The 24653-nt window shown below is 44.2% G+C and overlaps 3 protein-coding genes, 1 non-coding gene and 1 pseudogene across 6 annotated transcripts in view; 4 read left to right on the top strand and 1 right to left on the bottom strand.

The window, feature by feature from the left end:
• The window catches only part of LOC127929659 (RING finger protein 151-like), a 5507-nt gene extending 1495 nt beyond the window's left edge, over positions 1-4012 (top strand). The window contains exons 2-4 of one of the 2 annotated variants that reach the window (XM_052517720.1): positions 57-226; positions 1590-1686; positions 3241-4012. In XM_052517720.1, coding sequence (XP_052373680.1) covers positions 57-226; positions 1590-1686; positions 3241-3699 — 726 coding nt within the window. In that variant the 3' untranslated portion in view covers positions 3700-4012. Of the gene's footprint in view, positions 1-56; positions 227-1583; positions 1687-3240 lie in introns of both variants that reach the window. The other variant, XM_052517719.1, reaches the window with a different exon arrangement.
• Positions 4013-4783: 771 nt separating this feature from the next.
• LOC127929658 (40S ribosomal protein S2-like) lies at positions 4784-6974 on the top strand (annotated as a pseudogene). Its single transcript, XR_008135716.1, has 5 exons — positions 4784-4962; positions 5424-5513; positions 5636-6076; positions 6357-6448; positions 6854-6974. The product of XR_008135716.1 is annotated as a 40S ribosomal protein S2-like (transcript).
• LOC127929682 (small nucleolar RNA SNORA9) lies at positions 5136-5272 on the top strand. The gene has a single exon (XR_008135778.1). It is a non-coding gene; the product is annotated as a small nucleolar RNA SNORA9 (small nucleolar RNA).
• A 2452-nt stretch (positions 6975-9426) lies between the features above and the next one.
• On the bottom strand, positions 9427-14619 carry LOC127929660 (NADH dehydrogenase [ubiquinone] 1 beta subcomplex subunit 10-like). Its single transcript, XM_052517722.1, has 4 exons — positions 14388-14619; positions 13693-13831; positions 12311-12450; positions 9427-9592 (listed from the first exon to the last, which is right to left on the bottom strand). Exons 1-4 carry the CDS (start codon positions 14533-14535, stop codon positions 9507-9509), a joined length of 513 nt encoding a protein of 170 aa, XP_052373682.1. The 5' UTR covers positions 14536-14619; the 3' UTR covers positions 9427-9506.
• Positions 14620-14944: 325 nt separating this feature from the next.
• LOC118376942 (60S ribosomal protein L3-like) lies at positions 14945-23952 on the top strand. The gene is made up of 10 exons (XM_052517718.1): positions 14945-15066; positions 16055-16269; positions 18787-18979; positions 19349-19517; positions 19692-19827; positions 21106-21292; positions 21791-21951; positions 22702-22810; positions 23569-23664; positions 23900-23952. Exons 2-8 carry the CDS (start codon positions 16267-16269, stop codon positions 22777-22779), a joined length of 927 nt encoding a protein of 308 aa, XP_052373678.1. The 5' UTR covers positions 14945-15066; positions 16055-16266; the 3' UTR covers positions 22780-22810; positions 23569-23664; positions 23900-23952.
• The last annotated feature ends 701 nt before the right edge of the window (positions 23953-24653 follow it).

Here is a 24653-nt window from a genome sequence, read left to right as displayed (position 1 = left end):
TATCAATATAAAGTATAAATAAAGTAAAGACACTTTTCTGTAACTGTTGTGTTCAGGCCGACCCGGACATGTCTTCGCAGAGTGGGGGTCATGATGTGGAGCTGTTCGTAGAGACCCCAGACTATGACCTGATCTGCACCATTTGCCAGGGGGTCCTCAGGTGCCCAGTAAGAGCTGCATGCCACCACATCTTCTGCAAGAAATGCATTTTACAATGGCTGAAGAGGTACTGCCTGTGCCTCATCACAAGCAAACATTATTGCATCCACAGATCATGGTTGGATGAAGAGACAGTTTCCCAGACAGTTTCTCCATTGAAAGTCCCACTGTCCCAAAATGTCTCAAATTCACATTGTCGTAGTATAGGCCTATAGTAATAGTTATTAGTATATTTGTTACTACAGTAAGAAATACATTGGGGCAAAAAAAGTATTTAGTCAGCCACCAATTGTGCAAGTTCTCCCACTTAAAAAGATGAGAGGACTGTAATTTTCATCATAGGTACATCATAGGTACACTTTAACTATGACAGAAAAAATTAGAGAAAAAAAATCCAGAAAATCACATTGTAGGATTTTTAATGAATTTATTTGCAAATTATGGTGGAAAATAAGTATTTGGTCACCTACAAACAAGCAAGATTTCTGGCTCTCACAGACCTGTAACTTCTTCTTTAAGAGGCTCCTCTGTCCTCCACTCATTACATGTATTAATGGCACCTGTTTGAACTTGTTATCAGTATAAAAGACACCTGTCCACAACCTCAAACAGTCACACTCCAAACTCCACTATGGCCAAGACAAAAGAGCTGTCAAAGGACACCAGAAACAAAATTGTAGACCTGCACCAGGCTGGGAAGACTGAATCTGCAATAGGTAAGCAGCTTGGTTTGAAGAAATCAACTGTGGGAGCAATTATTAGGAAATGGAAGACATACAAGACCACTGATAATCTCCCTCGATCTGGGGCTCCACGCAAGATCTCACCCCGTGGGGTCAAAATGATCACAAGAACGGTGAGCAAAACGAAGGAGTGGCTTCGTAAGAAGCATTTCAAGGTCCTGGAGTGGCCTAGCCAGTCTCCAGATCTCAACCCCATAGAAAATCTTTGGAGGGAGTTGAAAGTCTGTGTTGTCCAGCAACAGCCCCAAAACATCACTGCTCTAGATGAGATCTGCATGGAGGAATGGGCCAAAATACCAGCAACAGTGTGTGAAAACCTTGTGAAGACTTACAGAAAACGTTTGACCTCTGTCATTGCCAACAAAGGGTATATAACAAGTATTGAGATAAACTTTTGTTATTGACCAAATACTTTTTTCCCACCATAATTTGCAAATAAATTCATTAAAAATCCTACAATGTGATTTTCTGGATTTTTTTCCCTCATTTTGTCTGTCATAGTTGAAGTGTACCTATGATGAAAATTACAGGCCTCTCTCATCTTTTTAGTGGGAGAACTTGCACAATTGGTGGCTGACTAAAAACTTTTTTGCCCCACTGTAGGTTATTATTCTACTGTAGCCTAAATTTAAACCGATGATGACAATTTGTGAGTGAAGATGATTCATTGTTGTTCTTGAGGTGCAGACAGCAGACCTGCCCCTGCTGCAGAAAGCCTGTCAACCAGAGCTTGATATTTGCGATGTTCAAGCTAAGCAAGGTGATCGGTCGCCTAAAGATCAAGGTAAGTAAATGTTTTGTTAGAGAAAAAACACACACTTGGAGCAACCTAATCTCTTGCAGCAAACTTCTGCTTACTTGCCCCATGGGTGTGTTCATGCTTAATCTCATAGAGTCAGATGCGTGTGCCTCTGAATATTGCATATACTCCGACAGTCTGGCACACAAGATTAGCACATGCTAACTTGGTAAGTAAGTATTAATGGATCATCAGATACTATTGTTAAAAGCTGGCATTAAGTATGTAACAAACGCGTTGTTAAATAAAAAGTTACTGAAAAGTCACCAGATTACTCTTTGACCAAATTGAGATCAGGAGCATCCTGTTTCCATTGATCATCCTTGAGATGTTTCTACAATGTGATTGGATTCCACCTGTGGTAAATTCAATTGATTGGACATGATTTGGAAAGGCACAAACACCTGTCTATATAAAAAGTACCACAGTTGACAGTGCACGTCAGAGCAAAAACCAAGCCATGAGGTTGAAGGAATTGTCCGTAGAGATCCAAGACAGGATTGTGTCGAGGCACAGATCTGGGGAAGGGTACCAAAACATTTCTGCAGCATTGAAGGTCCCCAAGAACACAGTGGCCTAGATCATTCTTAAATGGAAGAAGTTTGGAACCCCCTAGACTCTCCCTAGAGCTGCCCGCCCAGCCAAACTGAGCAATCAGGGGAGAAGGGCTTTGTTCAGGGAGGTGACCAAGAACCCGATGGTCACTCTGACAGAGCTCTAGAGTTCCTCTGTGGAGATGGGCAAACCTTCCAGAAGGACAACCATCTCTGCAGCACTCGACCAATCATACCTTTATGGTAGTGGCCAGACAGAAGCCACTCCTCGGAAAAGGGCACATGATAGCCCGCTTGGAGTTTGCTCAAAGGCAAGTGAAGATCCCATGGTCTGATTAAACGAAGATGGAACTCTTTGGCCTGAATGCCAAGCTTCACATCTGGGGGTAACCTGGCACCATCCCTATGGTGAAGCATGGTGGTGGCAGCATCATGCTGTGGGTATGTTTTTCAGCGGCAGGGACTAGGAGACTAGTCAGGAAAGATGACCGGAGCAAAGTGCAGAGATACCTGATGAAAACCTACTCCAGAGTGCTCAGAACCTCAGAGTGGGGAGCAGGTTCACCCTCCAACAGGATAACGACCTTAAGCACACAGCCAAGAAAACATAGAAGTGGCTTTGGGTCAAGTCTCTGAATGTCCTTGAGTGGTCCAGCTAGAGCCCGGACTTGAACCCGTTCAAAGATCTCTGGAGAGACCTGAAAATAGCTGTGTAGCGATGCGCCCCATCCAACCTGACAGAGCTTGAAAGGATCTGCAGAGAAGAATGGGAGAAACTCCCCAGATACAGGTGTGCCAAGCTTGTAGTGTCCTACCCAAGAAGACTTGATGCTGTAATCGCTACCAAAGGTGCTTCAACTAAGTAAAGTATAAGGCTGTAATGTAACAAAATGTGGAAAATGCCAAGGGGTCTGAATACTTTCTGAATGCACTGTACTCCTTACCCTTTGACCTCTGCCCTTCTCTCCCCCATCTTTTCCCCCAGTGTAAAAACAAGATCCGTGGCTGCCCGCATACCTTAGCCCTGTCAGAGCAGTACTGCCACAGCATGAGCTGCCTGTTCGAGCTCATTCCCTGCCCCTACCAGGGCTGCCGTGCCCAGCTCCTCCGCAGGGACCTGGATGCCCACGCCAGGCACTGTGAGCACTGGAGCCAACCCTGCCACATGGGCTGTGGCACCGTGCTGTCCCACCGCACCCAGGCCAAGCACAACTGCTACAGGCAGCTGAGGCATGAGTATGAGGCCAGGCAGAGGAACCACCGGGTCATTGCAGCAGCCCTCCAAAGGAAGATGAGGAGGATGCAGAGCACCATGGCCGACATGAAGAGGCAGATCGGCCTGATCTGTGAGAGCCTGGAGGTCATGGACGAACTGGAGGAGGTGGAAGAGGAGGACCTGGGTGAAACCAGTGGGAGTTTCAGTAGCAGTAACAGCAGCTCCTGAGTTCTGATGCAATGTATTTATAAAAATGACTCCCACACACAATTATCTCTGACACTTGAACTGTTTAGGACTATGCAGATTTGATTTTATTCCTAGCACCAAGTATGAAAGACCTGTGGAAATGGAATTTTCAGGGATGGACTGCTTCAAATAGCACATTTAGTCATAATTGCTTTAAGGGTGTGTTGATATTGAAACTTCATATTTCATTTGAAAATGTATAAAGTTAGAACAATTTTGAACTGTGTCTTTTAACATTTTGATTTGTAAAGGATGATATATTTGACAAATAAAGTCAGCAACCTTTAACCTGTGTGATTTGTTGTGTTATATAATTATGCATATGCACATTCTACATGTGACAATAAACCTGTTTGCATGAAATGTTACTTCCAGGAGGACCAATGTTGGCCCTTTCTGGCTATAATAAACCACTGCAACTATTTATATATTCCATATGGAACAAGGCTCACCAACCACAGCAACATGCAATTCCATAATAAGACATACAACTCCGATTTTTGTATGCTTAGAAGTCAGTATATTTAAAAATATTAAATAGAATCCATAAGTTTAATCATACAGATTACAGGGTGTAGAAAATATCGCGAGGTTTGCACTCATATAAATACAAACGGAACCAGACTAGGGCCTTCTTCCTGTTATACAGAACACGTAAGTAACATGTCGAACAATTCTTTATTCAATGAAATCAACAAACATCTCTGTGATCTCATTACATACTTCACTGTTTGGTGGCAGAAATCCTTAATTGTACTGTTAACAGTTGATATAGAACCATATTGAAAAATGTTTAGGAAATTAATGATAGTTGTGAATGACTGAAGGTAACACCAGTTCTTAGTTAGCGCACATGGCTACAATACAAAATATCGATGTGGTACTCGTTATGTTTACTGTACAATATGTAAATGTGCGGTTCAGAACCACTAACGATGCGACGCCGTTCATTACGTTAATGTTTATCCTATAATATTTCATTCGCTAGCCAGTGCGCTAAGCAATTCCACGAGCCATGATGTTGATTGGGCCTTGGTGACGTGAATTTAGGTAGCTCATCGTTACTTATTCTGACGTTTAATCCTTATTCAACAGCAAATGGCGGACAACGCCGGTGGAGAACGTGGAGGTTTCCGTGGAGGTTTTGGCAGTGGCGACCGGGGTCGTGGTCGTGGACGCGGTAGAGGCCGTGGTCGCGGTCGTGGACGCGGTGCCAGGGGCGGCAAGTCCGAGGACAAGGAAGTGAGTTGACATCCTTGAGCCCTTGTTTTTCTTTCTGGTCACAATGAAGGCGATTACGAATGGAGACTAAACTGGCCTGAGTGACGTTGCATGTGCAATATGTTGGGTTTTATATTAATTAATAATTCAAGTGATGCTTAGTCAGCAACTTTGAAACCCTACATATGTTGATTCTGCAGACCTTTGTCAGCAAGGCTTGGCCTGGGGTGGCTTAGTTCTTTCCTGTAGTGTCTGCTAGAGAGAACTGAGATGGTTTGAGGCCCTGCTGTGCCTCTTCCATGGCAAGGTTATAGGTATATCTCAGACAACTAATGGTCCTGTGGCTCAGTAGTTGAGAGCATGGCGTTTGCAGGGTTGGGTTTGATTCCCAAAAAACACTTCTCATGTGCCACGTGTCGCTTTGTTTACTGTCTACTAAATGTTTAAATATATTTTAATTCATATGACTGTTTCTCTTTCAGTGGGTGCCAGTGACCAAGCTGGGCCGCCTTGTTAAGGACATGAAGATCAAGTCTCTGGAGGAGATCTATCTCTACTCCCTGCCCATAAAGGTAAATGAAAACTTAATGGTATCCATAGCTGTACATGGTACTAAACTAAAAGCACTATGAGCAGTGTGTTTATAATAGTTTTGTTTCCATCCTGCCTCTTCTGAAAGTGTTTTATGTTATAGGAGTCTGAGATCATTGACTTCTTCCTGGGGTCCTCGTTGAAAGATGAGGTGCTGAAGATTATGCCTGTCCAGAAGCAGACCAGGGCTGGCCAGCGCACCAGGTTCAAGGCCTTTGTTGCCATTGGTGACTACAACGGCCATGTGGGCCTGGGGTGAAGTGCTCCAAGGAGGTGGCCACTGCCATTCGAGGAGCAATCATCCTGGCAAAGCTGTCCATCGTGCCTGTGAGGAGGGGATACTGGGGGAACAAAATCGGCAAGCCCCACACCGTGCCATGCAAGGTGACTGGTCGTTGTGGCTCCGTCCTGGTGCGTCTGATCCCTGCGCCCCGTGGTACTGGTATTGTGTCGGCCCCTGTGCCCAAGAAGCTGCTCACAATGGCTGGTATCGACGACTGCTACACCTCGGCCAGGGGCTGCACTGCCACTCTAGGCAACTTCGGTAAGAAGCCTACACTGTGTTTGACTCATTTTCAATGGTGTTTTAATGGGGAATATCAGTGCAGCCGCATCCCCCTCCTAGCTCTGCTCAGCTTCACCCATAAGTGGTATAGTTGTCGTTAATCAGGAGGTAAACTAACGAGTACGGTAATGCACGGCAGAAAGACTTCCTAATAGTCTCTTCTGTTCCCCCTTTCTGTGCTCAACATCCAGCCCCAGTCACTACAGTAGCATAGTTGGGTACATAAATGTGAATTGATACTAAGTGTTTGTCTTTACAGCCAAGGCTACCTTTGATGCCATCTCCAAGACCTATAGCTACCTGACCCCTGATCTGTGGAAGGAGACAGTCTTCACCAAGTCTCCTTACCAGGTCAGTTCTAAAGCCTTGATGCCCTCATCATTCATGATATCGAGTTTATGAAGGCCTTTTCAGTGTTTCATTGTAAGGATGAGAACAAAGTAAATGTTGCCTTTGTATTGCCTGTTCATCGTCTCAAAAGTGAATGGGTTACTGAAGGAGGCATACAGTAATTATTGTGGTTGTCTTTGAGGGGTGCGCACCGAATCCTTTCAATTCGATTAACTGCAACACAACTGTAGCGAGACATGATAGATCGAATTTACAAATGGGCAGTCTTAAATCTGTGTTTCTGTGGTATGTGATATATTAAACACTAACAAACCTGGTTCTTATTCACAAATCAAAACTTGGTTAAGTATGTTATTGACACTAAGGAACTTGGATGTGTGAAAGTGTCAATTTTGTGTCCTGCAGGAGTTCACTGATCACCTGGCCAAGACCCACACCAGGGTGTCTGTGCAGAGGACGGCCGCAGCTGTCCCGGCATCCTCCTAAACACTTTTGTACAGTGGATTAAATAAAGGGTTTAACACCATTACTGTCTCCTAAAACTGATGTTCTGTAATGTGGCTATAATATGAATGTGAGATGTAAGATGCTGATGGCTAGCTAGATCATGTGACCGCAATAAGATCACACTCTATTTTGGGCATTTTGACACCATGGTTAATTATTACTTCAGGTAATGAGGACTTAAAGGGTTTAGTCCCCTCCAAATCTGGATTTAACCAGCACTGCTCTTAACCCCCAGTCTTTCCTAAAAATCAGATTGCTTTAGACCTTGGAGACAAGGTGGGTGCAATTAATTAACCTCATAGGTTAAGATTTGGATTCCTCTGGCTTAGTTGCCGGCTGTTACGGAAATTCGTACCGGTAATTTGTTAGTCTGAATATTTAAAATGATTCACTTGCCTACCCACAATACCCCAGGGCAAAATGGTATTGCTAGATGTCTTTGCAAATAAAAAGCTCTGGTAGGTCTTGCATCAAGTATGCAAAAAATATACTTAACAAGTTGCATGGACTTGAGTGCAGTAAGTGTTTATTGCTGTATCCCACATGTTTTGTAAGTTAAAGAAGTGAATTTAAACAAAGACCAGGGGGATTTTCCGATGCCTCGCAAGGGGCACCTGTTAGGTGGCTCAAAATAAAAAGCGGACATTGAATATCCCTTGCTGCATGATTAAGTTACTAATTACACTTTGGCTACTTCAATGCACGCAGTCACTGCAAAAATAGTCGTCCTGCCTTAGTTGCTGGAGAGGAAGGAACTGCAATTTCACCTTTAGGCCAATGGTGACGTTAATGGTTACGAGAGCTGGATGTGTCGGAAGTTGCTCCATAATACCAACTTTTCTTTTTTTTACCCCTTTCTCTTCCCAATTTTGTGGTATCCAATTGTTAGTAGCTACTATATTGTCATCGCTACAACTCCTGTACGGGCTCGGGAGAGATGAAGGTTAAGTCATGCGTCCTCCGATACACAACCAAGCCACACTGCTTAACACAGCGCCAGCCGCACCAATGTGTCGGAGGAAACACTGCACCTGGCAACCTTGGTTAGCGCCCCTGGCCCGCCACAGGAGTCGCTGGTGCGTGATGACGAGGATTTCCCTACCGGCCAAACCCTCCCTAACCCGGACGACGCTAGGCCAATTGTGAGTCGCCCCATGGACCTCCCGGTCGCGGCCGGTTACGACAGCCTGGGTACGAACAGTCTCTGGTGGTACAGCACCCGTAACCACTGACACCCGGGAGGCCTAGTTGAGTTTTAGGATTTAAAAAATCCTCAAACTTGTCTGCTTTTCGGCAGGACAATCACCTAAAACGAGGCCAAATGAGTTTACCGAGACCAATGTTCCTGGGTGGCCTAGTTGAGTAATATCTCTGGCAAGACTTGACAATGGCTGTCTAGCATTGGTCAAACTTGACAGGGCTTGAATAATTTCAGAATGTGCAAATATTGTGCAAAGCACTTACCCAGAAAGACTCACTGAAGTGTATTTGTGTACTATAAACTGGTTCATTCTGTGAATACTGACAGCTGTGGTAAATCGTAGCGTATACCATGGTTGGTAACCAGTTTAAGAGTAAGACACCTTGGGGGGGTTTGGTATATATCCAATATACCACGGCTAAGGGCTGTATCCAGGCACTGCGTTGTGTCGTGATAAATAAGTATTAACACATGGCTAAATGCTGTAAGAGGTTTTTAAAACATGTTTTCATTATGGGGCACTACGTGTAAATGGTTGAGAAATACATTTAATCCAGTTTAAATTCAGGCTGTAACCATGTGGAAGTGAGTGAATACTTTCTGAAGGCCCTATGATGTGGCAACAGCATCAATGCTCCTGCATATCTCATTACAAGCTTTGGTTTAAGGTTGAGCATCAGCACATATCCCTTTAGCACATTGATCGGTGTCACCTCATTAATTAGCATGTTACACCTGTGTTAGTTGCCATTACATTAGTGGGAAGGTGTTACACTTGTGCTGGCTCAGGTGCTATTTAAGAGTGACTGGCCCAGTGGTCTTGATAATGGAAAAATAATCTGTTATTTTGATGTAATTGAAAACATTTTTAGAATCATACAATGAACATCTGAGATGTGCTATCATGTACATTTAATCATGGCTGCTTATTTCACAACGTTGGACTTGAATTCGACCAAGATGAATCCCAAATGAGTCAGATTTCTTGTATTCTGTGTCCCCTTGAAATGAGAATATTCAAGGCTTTTCCACTCAGACCCCAATGTGTTTTGATCAAGTGAGAAGCAGGGACGCGCAATTAAATACTTTGAGATTCAGTACTACTTGTGGTAGTGTACTTGCAGCCTAGTGGGACTAGACCACAACAGTTCCTATTCAAGAATGGTTTGAGTTCTGGAGATGGCTAAATACTGCTGGAGTCAAGGGTAAATGCAGCTCATTCAAAAAGTTGTCTGTTACTACAACTAAACAATACAATGAGGACAATTAGTTTTTGCAATAAACATATTTACTCTACATTTACATACATAGGAGAGAGACTTGGAACAGAGTGATTAGGGGTTATATTGTTTAAGCTTTTGCCTCGGCCGCCATCATCCTGTCTTTCTGCTTCATCAGACATTTCCTTGAGCTGGCGTAGGCTCCCAGATCCCCATCTACAACAGAGGAAGGACAACAGTTTGACAATGCAATGGAACAGTAGCCTCACAGCCTTAACATTTCTGCATTCCACTGCAGGAAATTCGTCCCTGGAGGTGTCATGAAATGATTTATATTGAAAAACATTCGGGCAGCAGCACTTAAGTTTTGAAATGTTTACTACTGAACACAACTGACACCTGAAGTTATGTTTCACTATATTGGATCACTCCACGGCGGAGGGATACAACCGAGGTGAGGATTTACAGATTTTCTCCTGTGTACACCTGTGTCATGGCTGGGGTCCGCCCCTATATATAGACCCCATGACCGCGACACTTTATTGCTGAGGTTGCGCTGTCACTCCTTTCTCTCAGGTGGGGTGGAGATGCTAAGGATGTGCCGCTGGGAGCTGGTCAGCACAGATGCCTCCCAATTCGGGTGGGGGGTGTGACTAAGGGCAGTTGGCCAGCGGCTGTTGGCTACACCCTTGGAGCGGCAGGCCCATCAATACACTAGAGCTGTACTGCTGGCCCTGCAGTCCTTCCTTCCACATCTGTCCTGGTGAGAACGGACAACACCACAGTGGTGGCTTACATCAACCATCAGGGTGGACTGAGGTCGCACTGCCCCTCTCATGGCACGGGAGCTCCTTCTCTGGGCTCCGGGACGCCTAGCGTCTCTACGTGCAGGGCACGTACCTGGCATCCTGAATGTGGCAGAGGATATGCTCTCAAGGGAGGGCCCACCACCTTGGGACTAGAGCCTACATCCCCGGTTGGTGCAGCACCTGTGGGACAAGTTCGGGAGGGTGCAGGTGGACCCGTTTGCCTCCCTGGACAATGCGCACAGCACCCTGTGGTACTCCATGTCGGAGCCACCAGGGCCTCTGCTTGGATGCTCTGGCTCACGATTGGCCAGCGCTGGAGCTTTATGCATTTCCCCCCTTTTCCCTTGATCCAGGCTGTGCTGGACAGGACCAGGATGGCAGAGCATCTGCTTCTGGTGGCCCCATACTGGCCCAGGCGACCCTGGTTCAGCCTTCTGTCCCTGTTGTCTGGGACACCTTGGCAACTTCCGAGACCTGCTGTCTCAGGCCGGGGGAACTCTGTGGCATCGGAGGCCGCACCGCCTCAGTCTGTGGGATTGGCCATTGAACAGCACCAATGGTCCATGTTAAGACTACAAGAGGGTGTAATGAACACCATGCAGAACGCTAGGGCGCATGCTATAACCGCGGCATACTAGTTGCGCTGGCGGTTGTTCTGCTCTTGGTGCACTAGTATTGAGGTTGGGCCCAAGTCATGCTGGGTGCACTATGTCCTCCAATACCTACAGTCTCGCTTGGATGAGGGCTTCACAGCTTCTACACTGAGGGTATTTGGCTGCTATATCTGCCTGTCATGTGGGGTGGATGGACAGGTCAGTGGGGCGCCAGCCCTTGGTCTCCAGGTTTATGAAGGGGGGTTGTCCCCTGCGTCCAGCTAGGACCCACTCAATGGCGAGCTGGGATCTGGATGTGGTCTTGGCAGCTTTGGCAAAGCCGCCTTTGGAAACGTTGGAGTCTGCCTCCATGAAACACCCCTCTATGAAGGTGGCTTTCTTGGTAGCGATTACTTCATGAAGAGGGTGGGTGAGCTCCATGCTCTTTCGGTATGTTCTGAGTGCTACCGGATGGACCCCGGGGGGAGGAGTATATATCTCCGTCCCAACCCCTCATTCCTCCCGACGGTTCTGTCAGACAGGCATGTGAACATCCCTTTTATCCTGTCTGCTTATGACCCTCCTCTCCGGCATGCTGTGGCTGCCTATGTGGAACAGACACAGTCAGTGAGAACAGACCAGCTCTTTGTCTGCTGTGACGAGAGAGTCCTGGGGGCTGTGCTATCAAAGCGGAGGCTCTCTCACTGGATCGAGGAAACGATTACGACAGCATATCGCCTAGCTGGGATCTGTGGTGGCACATTCAACACGAGGTGTTGGTGTGTCCTGGGCTCTACTGCGAGGAGTGCCCTCGCTGATATCTGTGCTGCGGCCAGCTGGGCTTCCTCGTGGACCTTTGCTAGGTACTATCGGGTAAATGTGGCACCTCCCTCTGCGGTTGGTTCAGGGGTCCTGGGCGTCCGGGGGACCCCTCTTCCACAATGACGGCCCCTGCGTCTTGGTCCCACGCTGGGACTTTGCCGCTGGCTGGCCAGGTCCCTCTAGCACTGACTAATCTGGTACACCAAAATATTGGAGTGATCTAATATAGTGAAACACAACGAAGGTTACGTATGTAACCACGGTTATGAGAGCTATATGGATCACTCCAATCTTTTACGGTGCTAGAAGTGCCTCATTATGTAGATAACATGTCACGGCCATGGGGTCTATATATAGGGGCGGACCCTAGCCGTTACACAGGTTTACATGGGAGTAAATCTGTAAATTCTCACCTCGGATGTATCCCTCCGCTGCGAAGTGATACCAATATATTGGCGTGATCCATATAGCTCACATAACCGTGGTTACATACGTAACCTTTTTTTCCCCCATCAGTATTATTCAGAAATCAAAACATACATCTGCAGACTCAATAACGGGTGCTGTCAGTGGTTGGAGGTTCGAGCAACGCATAGGCCTAGCTGTCATTCTTGCCCCGTAGATGCTTGGAACATGCTATCAACAGTGTTACTGCCATATTTACAACCCTGAATTGTAATTGAGGCATGGCTGGAGTGAGTGGTACTTACAGCGTGACTGGTAGGCCTTGGCCACGTCTGCAAACTGCTGCAGCTCCTTGGAACAGTTCTGGTGGTAGCTGGTACCCTCCCTCTGCTGGCAGGCCCTCAGACGCTCCTGGACCACCTTCACAATCTCCTGGTCCACCTTACTGGGCGGGCGGGGAAGGACACACACACACACAACAGACAGCTGTTAGGGACAAGGGTAGGGTGGTTGTGAATTCACTCAACAGGACAAGCCGATGAATGGTTAAAAGCAGTGGGTAACACGAAACCCAAACCGGCTGCGGCGTGCGCCATCGTGCACAAATGTATTTTGTCCCCACAACAAATGCAGGTTAAAATATCAAAACAAACTCTGAACCAATTATATTAATTTGGGGATAGGTCGAAAAGCATTAAACATTTATGGCAATTTAGCTAGTTGGCTTGCACTTGCTAGCTAATTTGTCCTATTTAGCTAGCTTGCTGTTGCTAGCTAATTTGTCCTGGGATATAAACATCGAGTTGTTATTTTGTCAAGGTCCTTTACTCCGCCAATTAATCCACACATAAAACGGTCAACCAAATAGTTTCTAATCATCTCTCCTTCCAGGCTTTTTCTTCTCTTGACTTTATATTGCAATTGGCAACTTTCATAAATTAGGTGCAAGACCTCGTTCATCTTTCAGTCACCCACGTGGGTATAACCAATGATGAGATGGCACGTGGGTACCTGCTTCTATAAACCAATGAGGAGATGGGAGAGGCAGGACTTCTGATCTGCGTCAGAACTGAATTTCTATTTTAGCCCTTGGCAAGGCAGACACTCGTTGGCGCAATAATTGAATAACATAGATTTCTAAATCTATTTTGCAACGCACACAACGCGAGTGGTGTAGTCAGCCTGTAACTGTCCTATCATATCTGACCACAGAACATTCATCTCTTGGACAAACTATGTAAGGTCAACTTCCCGGTAACCAATTGATGCGGATTCAGACTTTTCATACAACAGATGTGGAAAGCCTTTCGTGAACTTGCACATGACTTTTCCCCCCTCTTACTAGCGGACTTTGCTGATAGGTACTTTGAGGGAAAATGACTTAATATGACTGGTTGTCCCACCTAGCCATTTGAAGATGAATGCACTAACTAAGTCGCTCTGGATAAGATGGTCTACTTTTTTTTTTACAGTATGTCTTGTCATTTAATCCAGTCAATGGGTTTTTCCTCATGATGAGAGTTGGTGTAGAGGGGTGTCAAACTTCTGGAGGACCACAGTGTCTGCTGGTTTTCACACTTTCCTTTATTTCAGACTGGAAAACCATGACTGTACTTAATGACCTTCATTGGGAGGAAAGTAAAGCCAGAGGCGCTGTGGCCCTCGAGCTTGAAAGGGGAATACTTACTGATCTCTCCTCCACTGCATCTCAGCCTCATAGTAACAGGTGTAGTCTCCCTCTGTGCACTCGGTCAGCTCTGGGACACGGCGGAACTTCTGGTGGTAGTAGTTGTACTTGTTGCCAGAGTGGATACCCTCCACAAGTTCTGTTGAGAGATGAAACATGGGAACATGTCAAAATGTACTTCTTGTTGATCATGTGGTACAAAGTACTTAAGGAGTCCTATTGCTGACTGATTTCACATGAAAGGATTGGTGAAAGCTATGTGGAACTTCCAGTCCAATGTTAGATCGGTGATATTACTGGAAAGAGGTGAAGGATGCATTTCTAGACCCTGAATTACAGTAATATGATATTTAATGAGTAGTATCTAGCTAGTGTCAAGTGCATTGCGCTGCATGCAACATGATGCACTACACCTGAATAAACTAAAACTGCAACACACATAGCTACCGAGCTAGGTAGAAAGCATAACCGCAACACTTGCTAGTTGACAGCTAACGCTATCTAGTAAGCTAACTGAAACAATTTCTCTGAACTCCACATCTGTCATTTGAAATCCTCTATCATTATAAATGTTTAATGTCATGGTCTGTCTCCATGTATCTCGCTAGATATCCAATATTAGCTAGTGTTAGCAACCCCACAGATGGGTTAGTTCAAAATAATTGGCAAAACGTTAGCTTAGCTAGCTAGCTCACCTCTGAATGTGGTGACAGGGAGGTCCACGGAATAATAGAAGAGTTTAGTCAAAATCAGGGCTGGGTTGGGAAGAGTCGTCTGCTTGTCCACGATGGGAGTCTGGCGGGGAGGCTCTGGATACGCATCTTTATCATAGTCCGATGGCATTTTGCTGTCTTTTGTTAAAGAAAAAAAATAAACTTCAATTCGACCTCTTCTACGCTTCTGCGCATGCGTAGGAGGAACAACATGGCGTTGGAGGTCAGAAGTATAAAATGTAATATGGTGAACATAAATACAATTTCAGTAAGATTACCAAAAAACGAACATTCATTTTATTTACACCCTTTATCTCGAATATTACATTTACATTTCTTTCATTTTTCAAGCAGAGGTCGAAGGTAACAGTTCAGCGCAGAGAAAATGTGTGGTCAGAGAGGAAGAGGCGACCCTGAACCCAAATATGTCCAAAACAAGACCAATACGTTTCTATGGGTTTGTTTTGGACCTAAACTTGGCGCCTGCCTTCCCACCTTTGGGATCTCGTCATTATATACTGATCTCTGGTGTGTTCTAATTCAATGAACTTCCAGTCCACAAGGTGGCATAAAACATCAAATTACGAAAAAACGTCCAGAAAGTCATCAGTGTGCGCAAATCTAGTTGAGGGTGGTGAGCTGAAGAGGATGAGTTGTTACAGTAAGTTGTATTAATGAAACTATTAATGATAAACGTTAAGATTATCAAATGGAGGTATTTTCCCGCGACAGATCAGGTAGTTAGTTTGCTATCTAAAGTAGTAAAGAGTTCGCCTAAAACAATGGAAATGCCATGAAAACGCTACGCATGTGCCACGTGGGGGTGATAATTTCAGCTAGATCCAGAATCTCCTCGTTGCCGCCAATCCAAATTAGCCTATATAAAGACTTTTTGTGTATTTGACACTCATGTTTGGGTAAAAATGGGAGAAATACTTGTATGGATGTCAACCGCAAAGCTTGTTCATGTCATCGTCACAAAAAAACTTTTCTATATGACTAGCGTTGCTACCAGTTTCTAAGAACTGGGGTTAGCATTTAGCCGAATTATTTTCTAACCCAGAGAAGGAGAACTTTAAATATTATGCAGCGAAAATAGTCAAGTATATCAGACCCGGATTTTAGTTACCACCTTGTGGTCCTGTTGGAACACACAAATTATGACGGATTTGACCAATATCCACTTTGTTGGCTCAGATTTTGAATTGGGGCCAAAGAATGTGTCCTTTGTTCTGTCTCACACGTTTTGCGTTCATTAATATTTGTACTGCATGTAGCTAGCGCGTTCCTTAGATATGTTGTATTGTACTCTACGGTGACCGACAGTTCTGTCTCAAAATTGGTAAATAGTTGTCAGGAAAACAATTACATTATGAAGTCATTTAGAGGTTTGAATAGCTATTGTTATTATCCTATATTTTTGCTCTTTTTTTTTTTTTTAGCTTAAAAACAATCCCGTGTTTTGCCCTGGGGAAACATGTCATGTTTATTAGCTCGTAAAATTGACTAATAAATACCCTTGAACCTTGTCATGCATTCAATCTTCATAAGAGCCTTTAAGCCTACATATACTAAGTCCTCCTCCCAAACATGTTATGAATTGGTGCAGTAACAGTAGATAAACAGTAGATGTCTCTCTCTCCCCACAGATGTCTGCAGCCAGTTGTCTGGGCACCCCACCCCATGACCCACCATGAGCCAGTGCTGGCAGCCCTGGTCTTGTTTGAAAATGAATACGGCTCCTTAACTGGGCCAGCCACCAAATTAGAGCCCTTGCACAGAGTAACATCTTGAGTATGACTCTGACATCAGCACTTGTTCCTATCTCTTTCTGTCCCTTGCCTGGACAGCACACACAGACATGGTCAGTGGTCCTGCTGTCTTTTCTATATTTCTAACCTGAAGGGCACCTTGGGGTCTACTAACTTGGGTCAGGGGCTCTGTTTGTGTGTTTGTTTATGTGTGTATGGTTTGATTGTAAGTTTCTGGTGTGTTTTGTTGGGTATTAAGACAACTTGTTGAACACGTTGCATGCTCTCTGTTCTTTCTCAGTAGGCCATGTGCAAGAGGGTAATGGCGTTGTGCTTTTTACACATGGCCTCAACATCGGTAATATCCTCATTTCTTTGGACTTTGGCTGTTGTTTCTCGGCTACCTCAGAATCATCTGCATTCACAATGACTTTTTAGAGACGTTTTCTTTATTTGAGATAATGAAGGATTTGTTTCGTTTGGACAGAAATTAATCTATTGACCTCAATGCAACCTTTTCCCCAGGTTTTCGTCACTTTCAAATCCGTGTACAGAAATGTACAATGCCTGCATTATTGGTCCATTTGCAAGAATATTCTTATTTTTTTTGCTCTCACAGAAATGGACTAGTCTGTTCAGTCAGCTTATGAAGGCATATTTCTAGTGTGGGTATGTTGATCCCTGTAAAATGGATTTTCCACTATTAATCTGCACGTGTTCTGATGGCTACATTTCTCAAGACCGTCTCTTTGCCTGTATTAGTCAGTGTATGGGCTGTTCAGCACACAAGCACTTGTCTTGAGCAGCCGTTACTGAAGCTCCGAGGTTGACAGGGCACACAACATGGCCATTCATTCTCAGAATGCAGCCATTAGGCCTCTTCCTGACACCTGTTCTTGTCACCGAGATAATCTGGACAAGACGTCTGTCATAAACACATAGGATGTGTGGGTTACTGATGGTACGAATGGGGTGGAGGTGATTTTGGGGATTCTTCAGGGCTATTACCCCTGGTTCTTCAACTTGGTCCCCGAGCATTTCATTTTATTCTGTACGTAAATTCCTAGACACTCTTATTTAGTGTAATATTTTACATTTCATATGGTAGGTAATAATTTGTTGTAATCACCCATTTCGTGTAATATGTTACAAATTCGGAAACATGTGAATTTTAAATTGTAAAACATATGATAGGTTACGAATTCTAGCTAGGTGGCTAAAGTTAGATAGGCGAAGGGTTAAGATATTAGGAATTGGGTTATTTCTATTAACATTTTATTTTATTTCACCTTTATTTAACCAGGTAGACCAGTTGAGAACAAGTTCTCATTTACAACTGAGACCTGGCCAAGATAAAGCAAAGCAGTTTGACACTAACAACAACACAGAGTTACACATCGAATAAACAAACCGAGTCAATAATACAGTAGAGAAATCTATATACGATGAGTGCAAATGAGGTAAGATTAGGGAGGTAAGGCAATAAATAGGCCATAGTGGCAAAATAATTACAATTTAGCAATTAAACACTGGAGTGATAGATGTGCAGAAGATGAATGTGCAAGTAGAGATACTGGGGTGCAAAGGAGAAAAAAAAAAATGTAATATATATATCAATAGGGTTAGCTAACATGTGAAGTAGTTGCAGGGTAGTTAAAAAGTTGCTAATTAGCTGAAATGTAAAAGTTGTTTGTGAGATTTGTTATACACCTAACCCGACCAACCACCCTACTTTCCTGTTTGCCCTCTGTCTTTATGTAACCAAATGTATCATATTGGAGTGTCCTGGATTTACATTTAATGTCATGTCTAGTCTGGGACCAGCCTGTGCTTTGTTTTATATGTTATTAGTTTATATTGTACTTGTTTTCACTAATCTTTGTAGGTTATTATATTACTAGTTATAGTTCTGTTTAAAGCCAAGATCTAGTAACCCATGTTTGATACTTCAGAGAAGGGTGATATGAATTCAACTGAAATGTAAAAAAATAGCCATCAAAATCAACTTTATCAAGGGTAAAGCACAGCAATAACCCAGGGTTTTAGAGCCCAACTTTATCAAGGGTAAAGCACAGCAATAACCCAGGGTTTTAGAGCCCAACTTTATCAAGGGTAAAGCACAGCAATAACCCGGGGTTTTAGAGCCCAACTTTATCAAGGGTAAAGCACAGCAATAACCCAGGGTTTTAGAGCCCAACTTTATCAAGGGTAAAGCACAGCAATAACCTAGGGTTTTAGAGCCCAACTTTATCAAGGGTAAAGCACAGCAATAACCCAGGGTTTTAGAGCCCAACTTTATCAAGGGTAAAGCACAGCAATAACCTGGGGTTTTAGCCCAACTTTATCAAGGGTAAAGCACAGCAATAACCTGGGTTTTAGAGCCCAACTTTATCAAGGGTAAAGCACAGCAATAACCTGGGGTTTTAGAGCCCAACTTTATCAAGGGTAAAGCACAGCAATAACCCAGGGTTTTAGAGCCCAACTTTATCAAGGGTAAAGCACAGCAATAACCCGGGGTTTTAGAGCCCAACTTTATCAAGGGTAAAGCACAGCAATAACCCAGGGTTTTAGAGCCCTTGAAGCATGATCAGAAGTTAATTGACGTGAACATCTGTTTCGCTCCCTCCCAGTCTCACCGTAAATTCCACGCGCCCCGCCATGGGCACATGGGCTTCCTGCCCTGCAAGCGCAGCAAGAAGCACCGGGGGAAGCCCCGCAGCTGGCCCCAGGACGACCCCAGCCAGCCCGTCCACCTCACCGCCTTCATGGGCTACAAGGCCGGCATGACCCACATCCTGCGTGAGGTGCACCGCACTGGCCTGAGTATGTACAGTCTGCCTTACAGCGTGGGATGATGTCAAATCTGGATAGAACAATGTATATGTGAACCAGGAGTAAGAGCCATGAGAGAATTAGACCTGGTCCCAGATCATTGTCCTGTCTAGACAAGGATCTCTGAGAAGACTCTGTATGATGTTTTAATTTCTGAATAATGGTGATTGAATCAAACCGCTGATGCCAGAGAGAACATGTGGCATTGACCATAGAGCCCAGCTCTGTTTTCAATCCTAGTCTTCCTCTGTTCTGCTCTGACATTGATATGACACTTTGTCGTTCCTCCTTTAGGCGACACACAGGCCATTTGTCTTTATCATTTTTGTGGCAACTGACCCATATCTCCTCTCCCAACAGAGCAAGCCAAACGTGAGTCTGTGGAGGCGGTCACTATCATCGAGACTCCGCCTGTGATGGTGGTGGGGGTTGTTGGGTACATCGACACAGTCCGTGGCCTGAGGTCCTTCAAGACCATCTTCGCTGAGCACCTCAGTGACGAGTGCAAGCGCAGATTCTACAAAAGCTGGTGGGGCACATTGAAGTATAGACTGTGACTGACCTCTGTGCAGATGATGTTTGATGTTTTAATTTCTGAATAATAGTGTTGAAATCAAACCGCTGATGCCAGAGAAGGAGGGGGAAGTAACATATGATCAAGAGATTATTTTTCAATCTCTACCCTGTATGTAACCACTTCCAGGTACAAGAGCAAGAAGAAGGCATTCACCAAGTATGCCAAGAAGTGGACAGACGAGAGTGGCAAGAAGCAGCTGGAGAAGGACTTTAATAACATGAAGAAATACTGCTCATCCATCCGGGTCCTCATCCACACTCAGGTACATAGAACCCTCTTATCAATCATGTGATCCAACAGAAATCCTCCACTCTTATTCTCGGTGAGTTTCTATTGGCTTGTGGTGAGTAAGTGACAGCTGATGGTATCCCTGGGGTTCATCTGTCTCCACCCCAAGGACCTCACTTCAGAACGGGCACGGCTGTTTGACTTATAGCCTACCCAGCTCCTACCAGTCACATGGCAACTGAAAGGGGGGAACAAACCTTCCCTAATCTCAAGGCCCCCGTTGCGAACAAATGTCTTCTCTCTCTCGCACGCACACATGCAGAGGAGTACTAGAGTATGGAGTTTCAAATTACAGTTTAAAAATACTCCTGTGAGGAGCAGTACCTCTACTGCACTTGAGGAAAGTTTGTGTTGGCAACAAACATTGCTCAATATTACTGATTGAATTCAGGGTATTGTGTCTGTTTGTCGAAGCAGAGATATGATTACTGTAAGATGTGGGGATAGAGCAATGTGAATCATGTCTCCAGGGAGAGTATTCGCCTGGTTCCAGATCTGTTCTAGCGGTCTTGATAATTCTCATGGTCGGTGTCACATTTGGCAGATGTTTTTTCTCTTTCTGCAGATGATGTATGATGTTTTAATTTCTGAATAATAGTGAAGGAATCAAACCACTGATGCCAGAGAGAAAAACATGACCATATGAGTCAAGGCCTCACAAATAGACAAGGCTATCGGAGACCTGACTGATGACTCACAGGACTGTAGGGTGAAGTTGCCTCTACACCAGGGGTGTCAAACATACAGCCCGCGGGTGTATAGATGTATAAAAAAATAATGTTGTATATGTCATTTTCGATTTGAGTGTATAGGAAAACAAACTTTAAAAGCTTTAAAATGACTAAAATCTCATTTAAACTGTAGAAATAATAGACCTACATTCGTAGTTTCTTGAAATTGTCTAGCTCGTTAATAATCTCCCAAATGAAAGCTAGACAGAGTGAGCATTGGAGGGGTGGATGCATTTTTGCAAATTGGTGGCAAGTAAATATTTTACCAAATTCAGTGCGACCTTCCGGATGTCGTTGTAGACCGACTGCGGCTCCCGGGGCAAAATGAGTTTGACGACCCTGCCCTAGGCGCTGATCTTGAGATTTCCCCCAATAATGGGTAGGATTGGGGAAAGGGAAGCTAATCCTGGTTCAGAGACTGAATCCTATAATAAATCATATGTAGTCAGTGTGGGAGTGGAGGCACTAAAGTTGTGTGTGAATCTGGCTGGTTTCTCTACATTTTATAATTGTGTCTCTAGATTCGCCTGCTGCCCCTCAAAGCTAAGAAGGCCCATATCATGGAGGTGCAGCTGAACGGCGGCACCATCTCTGAGAAGGTGGACTGGGTCAAGGAGAAGCTGGAGCAGCCCGTCCCTGTGTCCTCAGTCTTCTACCAGGATGAGATGATAGACGTCATCGGGGTCTCCAAAGGTCATGGGATGAAAGGTAAAATGTTTTGAGGTACTTGGTCGTCGAGGTAAAAGGGTCACCGTAGAAGATATTCCTAGGTACAGATCTCCCACTCATCCATTTGTTCTGTCTTGCTACCAAACGTGACAATGACCTCTGTGCAGATGATGGATGATGTTTTAATTTCTGAATAATAGTGAAGGAATCAAACCACTGATGCCAGAGAGATTTTTGTTGTTGAGAATGACCATATGAGTTGTCACTCAGCCTGGGGATGAGTGGGAGAAATCTATATGGACATTAATGACATGGCAGTACCATTGTTTATAATATCTCCAAAGTTGAGACATGTCTCTATATCTAACAAAATGGCTCAAAGACCCAGAGTTTTTCTACTTGCTAATATAATCTAATTAGTAAAAGATGCATGTCAATGTCTGCTGACTGAAGGTATATTACTATTCAGCTATTATATTCTATTGGCTGGTCCTGTGGCTTAACCCATTTCCTACTGGTTTTCCTATTGGTTGTCAGGTGTGACCAGTCGTTGGGGAGTAAAGAAACTGCCCAGGAAGACTCACAAGGGCCTCCGTAAGGTGGCCTGTATCGGAGCCTGGCACCCTTCCCGTGTGGGCTACACCATCGCCCGTGCCGGCCAGAAGGGCTACCACCACCGCACAGAGCTCAACAAGAAGGTCCGCAGCACCAGGGCTCTAGATGAGATGGGCATGTGAAATTCATTAGATGAGATGGGCATGTGAAATTCATTAGATGAGATGGGCATGTGAAATTCATTAGATGAGATGGGCATGTGAAATTCATTAGATGAGATGGGCATGTGAAATTCATTAGATGAGATGGGCATGTGAAATTCATTAGATGAGATGGGCATGTGAAATTCATTAGTTGAGATGGGCATGTGAAATTCATTAGTTGAGATGGGCATGTGAAATTCATTAGTTGAGATGGGCATGTGAAATTCATTAGTTGAGATGGGCATGTGAAATTCATTAGATGAGATGGGCATGTGAAATTCAGTAGTTGAGATGGGCATGTGAAATTCACTAGTTGAGATGGGCATGTGAAATTCACTAGTTGAGATGGGCATGTGAAATTCACTAGTTGAGATGGGCATGTGAAATTCACTAGTTGAGATGGGCATGTGAAATTCACTAGTTGAGATGGGCATGTGAAATTCACTAGTTGACCAAGTGTTCCTTGAAAAATAGGTGTTTTGACCTCAAAGGGACTGACTACTTTGTAAAATAGTTTTCTTCATATATTATACTTTGTTAATGAACGATCTGTGTGGATGTTTGAGTTGCGTATTCAACTGGAACTAGTTTGGGTTCTGTTGTGACTAATTACGTAGAGGTTCATACTGTACTGCTGAGACTGTGGTTCACCACCATCATGCTGTTTCGGTGTTTTACTCTGGTCTACAGATCTACCGTATTGGCAAAGGGATCCATGTCCAGGATGGCAAAGTGATCAAGAACAACGCTTCCACTAACTGGGCATGAAACCAGTACCAGAAGACTAGTCACGCCCATGGTAATATAATGTTATTGACATGGTACTGAGATGGGCTGTGAAATTCAGTAGTGAGATGGGCATATAACATAGTTGAGATGGGCATTCTAATTCTTACTGTTGAGATGTTCAAATTCACTTTGAGATGGGCATGTGAAATCCCATCCATGGGCAGGAAATTCTGTTGAGATGGGCTAAATCACTAGTTGAGATGGGCAATGTGAAATTCAGCGTGAGATGTTGAAATTCAAGTAATGGGCAAAATTTCACAGTTGAGATGGGCTTAAATTCATCTTATATGGACAGAAAGCACTAGTTGAACAAGAATTTAAGCTAAATGCACTGTCCAATTTACAGTAGCTATTACAGTGAAATAATACCATGCTGTTTGAGGAGAGTGCACAGTTTTGAACTTAAAGTTATTAATAAACAAATTAGGCACATTTGGGCAGTCTTGATACAACATTTTGAACATTAATGCAATGGTTCGTTGGATCAGCCTAAAACGTTAAATACACTGCTGCCACCTAGTGGCCAAAATTGAAATTCCACCTCACTCAGCTGGAATAAAACACTATGTCCTTCCTCTTGCATTTCAAAGATGTATTTTTTATTTTTTTGTATTATCTTTTACCAGATCTATTGTTATATTCTCCTACATTCCTTTCACATTTCCAATAGAGTATGTATTGCAGGTTGTGGCCATTAATGTGGTGTACTACTTGTTTAATCTGTATAATTATTCATCCATCCTCTCCTCTCCTGTTGTCTGTCTGTAGGGAGGGTTCCCCCACTATGGTGACGTGAAAAATGACTTCTTGATGCTGAAGGGCTGTGTGATCGGCTGTAAGAAACGTGTCCTCACCCTGAGAAAGGTACAGTGCCCGTGTGTTAGTGACAACTACCTCTGTGCAGATGATGTATGATGTTTTAATTTCTGAATAATAGTGAAGGAATCAAACCACTGATGCCAGAGAGGAAAACATTAGTGAAACCTCCACAGGACTGGGCACCATAGGAGTTGGGATGCAAAGGCATGAGATATATTTGACCTTGTGTTGAACTCTTGTTAACCACTTGTGTGTGTGGTCATGTGCTTCTCTCTCACAGTCCATGCTAGTGCACACATGCTGCCACGCAAGTCCAAGGAAATCCATCGACCTCAAGTTCAATAAACACCACATCCAAGTTTGGCTATTCAAAGGTATTTTTATTTTTGATTATCTTTTACCAGAGAATTGTTATATTCTCCTACATTCATTTCACATGGGTACCGAGTATGTGGGTTGTGGCCTGGGTGGAAGGGCCCTACTGACTGTGAATGGATGTGGGATGAGCTCTGAATGGCATATTTTAATAGAATTATTCAGTCCACTGACGGACAATGTTAGTGATGGAGGAGGGTTCCCCCACTGACGGACAATGTTAGATGATGGAGGGCTGTGGACTGACGGACAATGTTAGTGATGGAGGACAGTGCCCGTGACTGACAACAATGTTAGTGATGGATGATGTTTTAACTTCTGAATAATGTTAGTGATGGAGAGAGGGAAACATGACCATAGTGATGGAGGAGTGGTATAATTATTCATCCATCCTCTCCTCTCCTGACTGACGGACAATGTTAGTGATGGAGGAGTGGGACTGACGGACAATGTTAGTGATGGAGTGGGACTGCAAGTCCAAGGACAATGACCTTAGTGATGGAGGAAGTTTGGGACTGACCCCCAGGACAATGTTAGTGATGGGTAGGCTGGGTTTGGGCCTGGGTGGAAGGGCCCGACAATGTTAGTGATGGAGGAGTGGACTGACGGACAATGTTAGTGATGGAGCTGAATCAATGTTAGTGATGGAGGAGTGGGAC

Source organism: Oncorhynchus keta, unplaced genomic scaffold (genome assembly GCF_023373465.1).
Source record: "Oncorhynchus keta strain PuntledgeMale-10-30-2019 unplaced genomic scaffold, Oket_V2 Un_scaffold_9739_pilon_pilon, whole genome shotgun sequence".
Classification (NCBI taxonomy): Eukaryota; Metazoa; Chordata; class Actinopteri; order Salmoniformes; family Salmonidae; genus Oncorhynchus; species Oncorhynchus keta.
The sequence above is the reverse complement of the archived record's forward strand: the minus strand, read 5'-3'. Positions and strand labels throughout refer to the sequence as shown.

What these genes read in the sequence shown, in the direction of transcription:
- LOC118376942 (XM_052517718.1), top strand. An exon ending in CGCAGATTCTACAAAAGCTG is followed by an intron (nt 19,518 to 19,691) that starts GTGGGGCACATT and finishes AACCACTTCCAG; the next exon opens with GTACAAGAGCAAGAAGAAGG. An exon ending in CAAAGGTCATGGGATGAAAG is followed by an intron (nt 21,293 to 21,790) that starts GTAAAATGTTTT and finishes ATTGGTTGTCAG; the next exon opens with GTGTGACCAGTCGTTGGGGA.
- LOC127929660 (XM_052517722.1), bottom strand. Translation starts at nt 14,535, where the DNA reads ATGCCATCGGACTATGATAAAGATGCGTATCCAGAGCCTCCCCGCCAG. An exon ending in ATGCAGTGGAGGAGAGATCA is followed by an intron (nt 12,451 to 13,692) that starts GTAAGTATTCCC and finishes CCGCCCGCCCAG; the next exon opens with TAAGGTGGACCAGGAGATTG. An exon ending in CAAGGCCTACCAGTCACGCT is followed by an intron (nt 9,593 to 12,310) that starts GTAAGTACCACT and finishes CCTCTGTTGTAG; the next exon opens with ATGGGGATCTGGGAGCCTAC.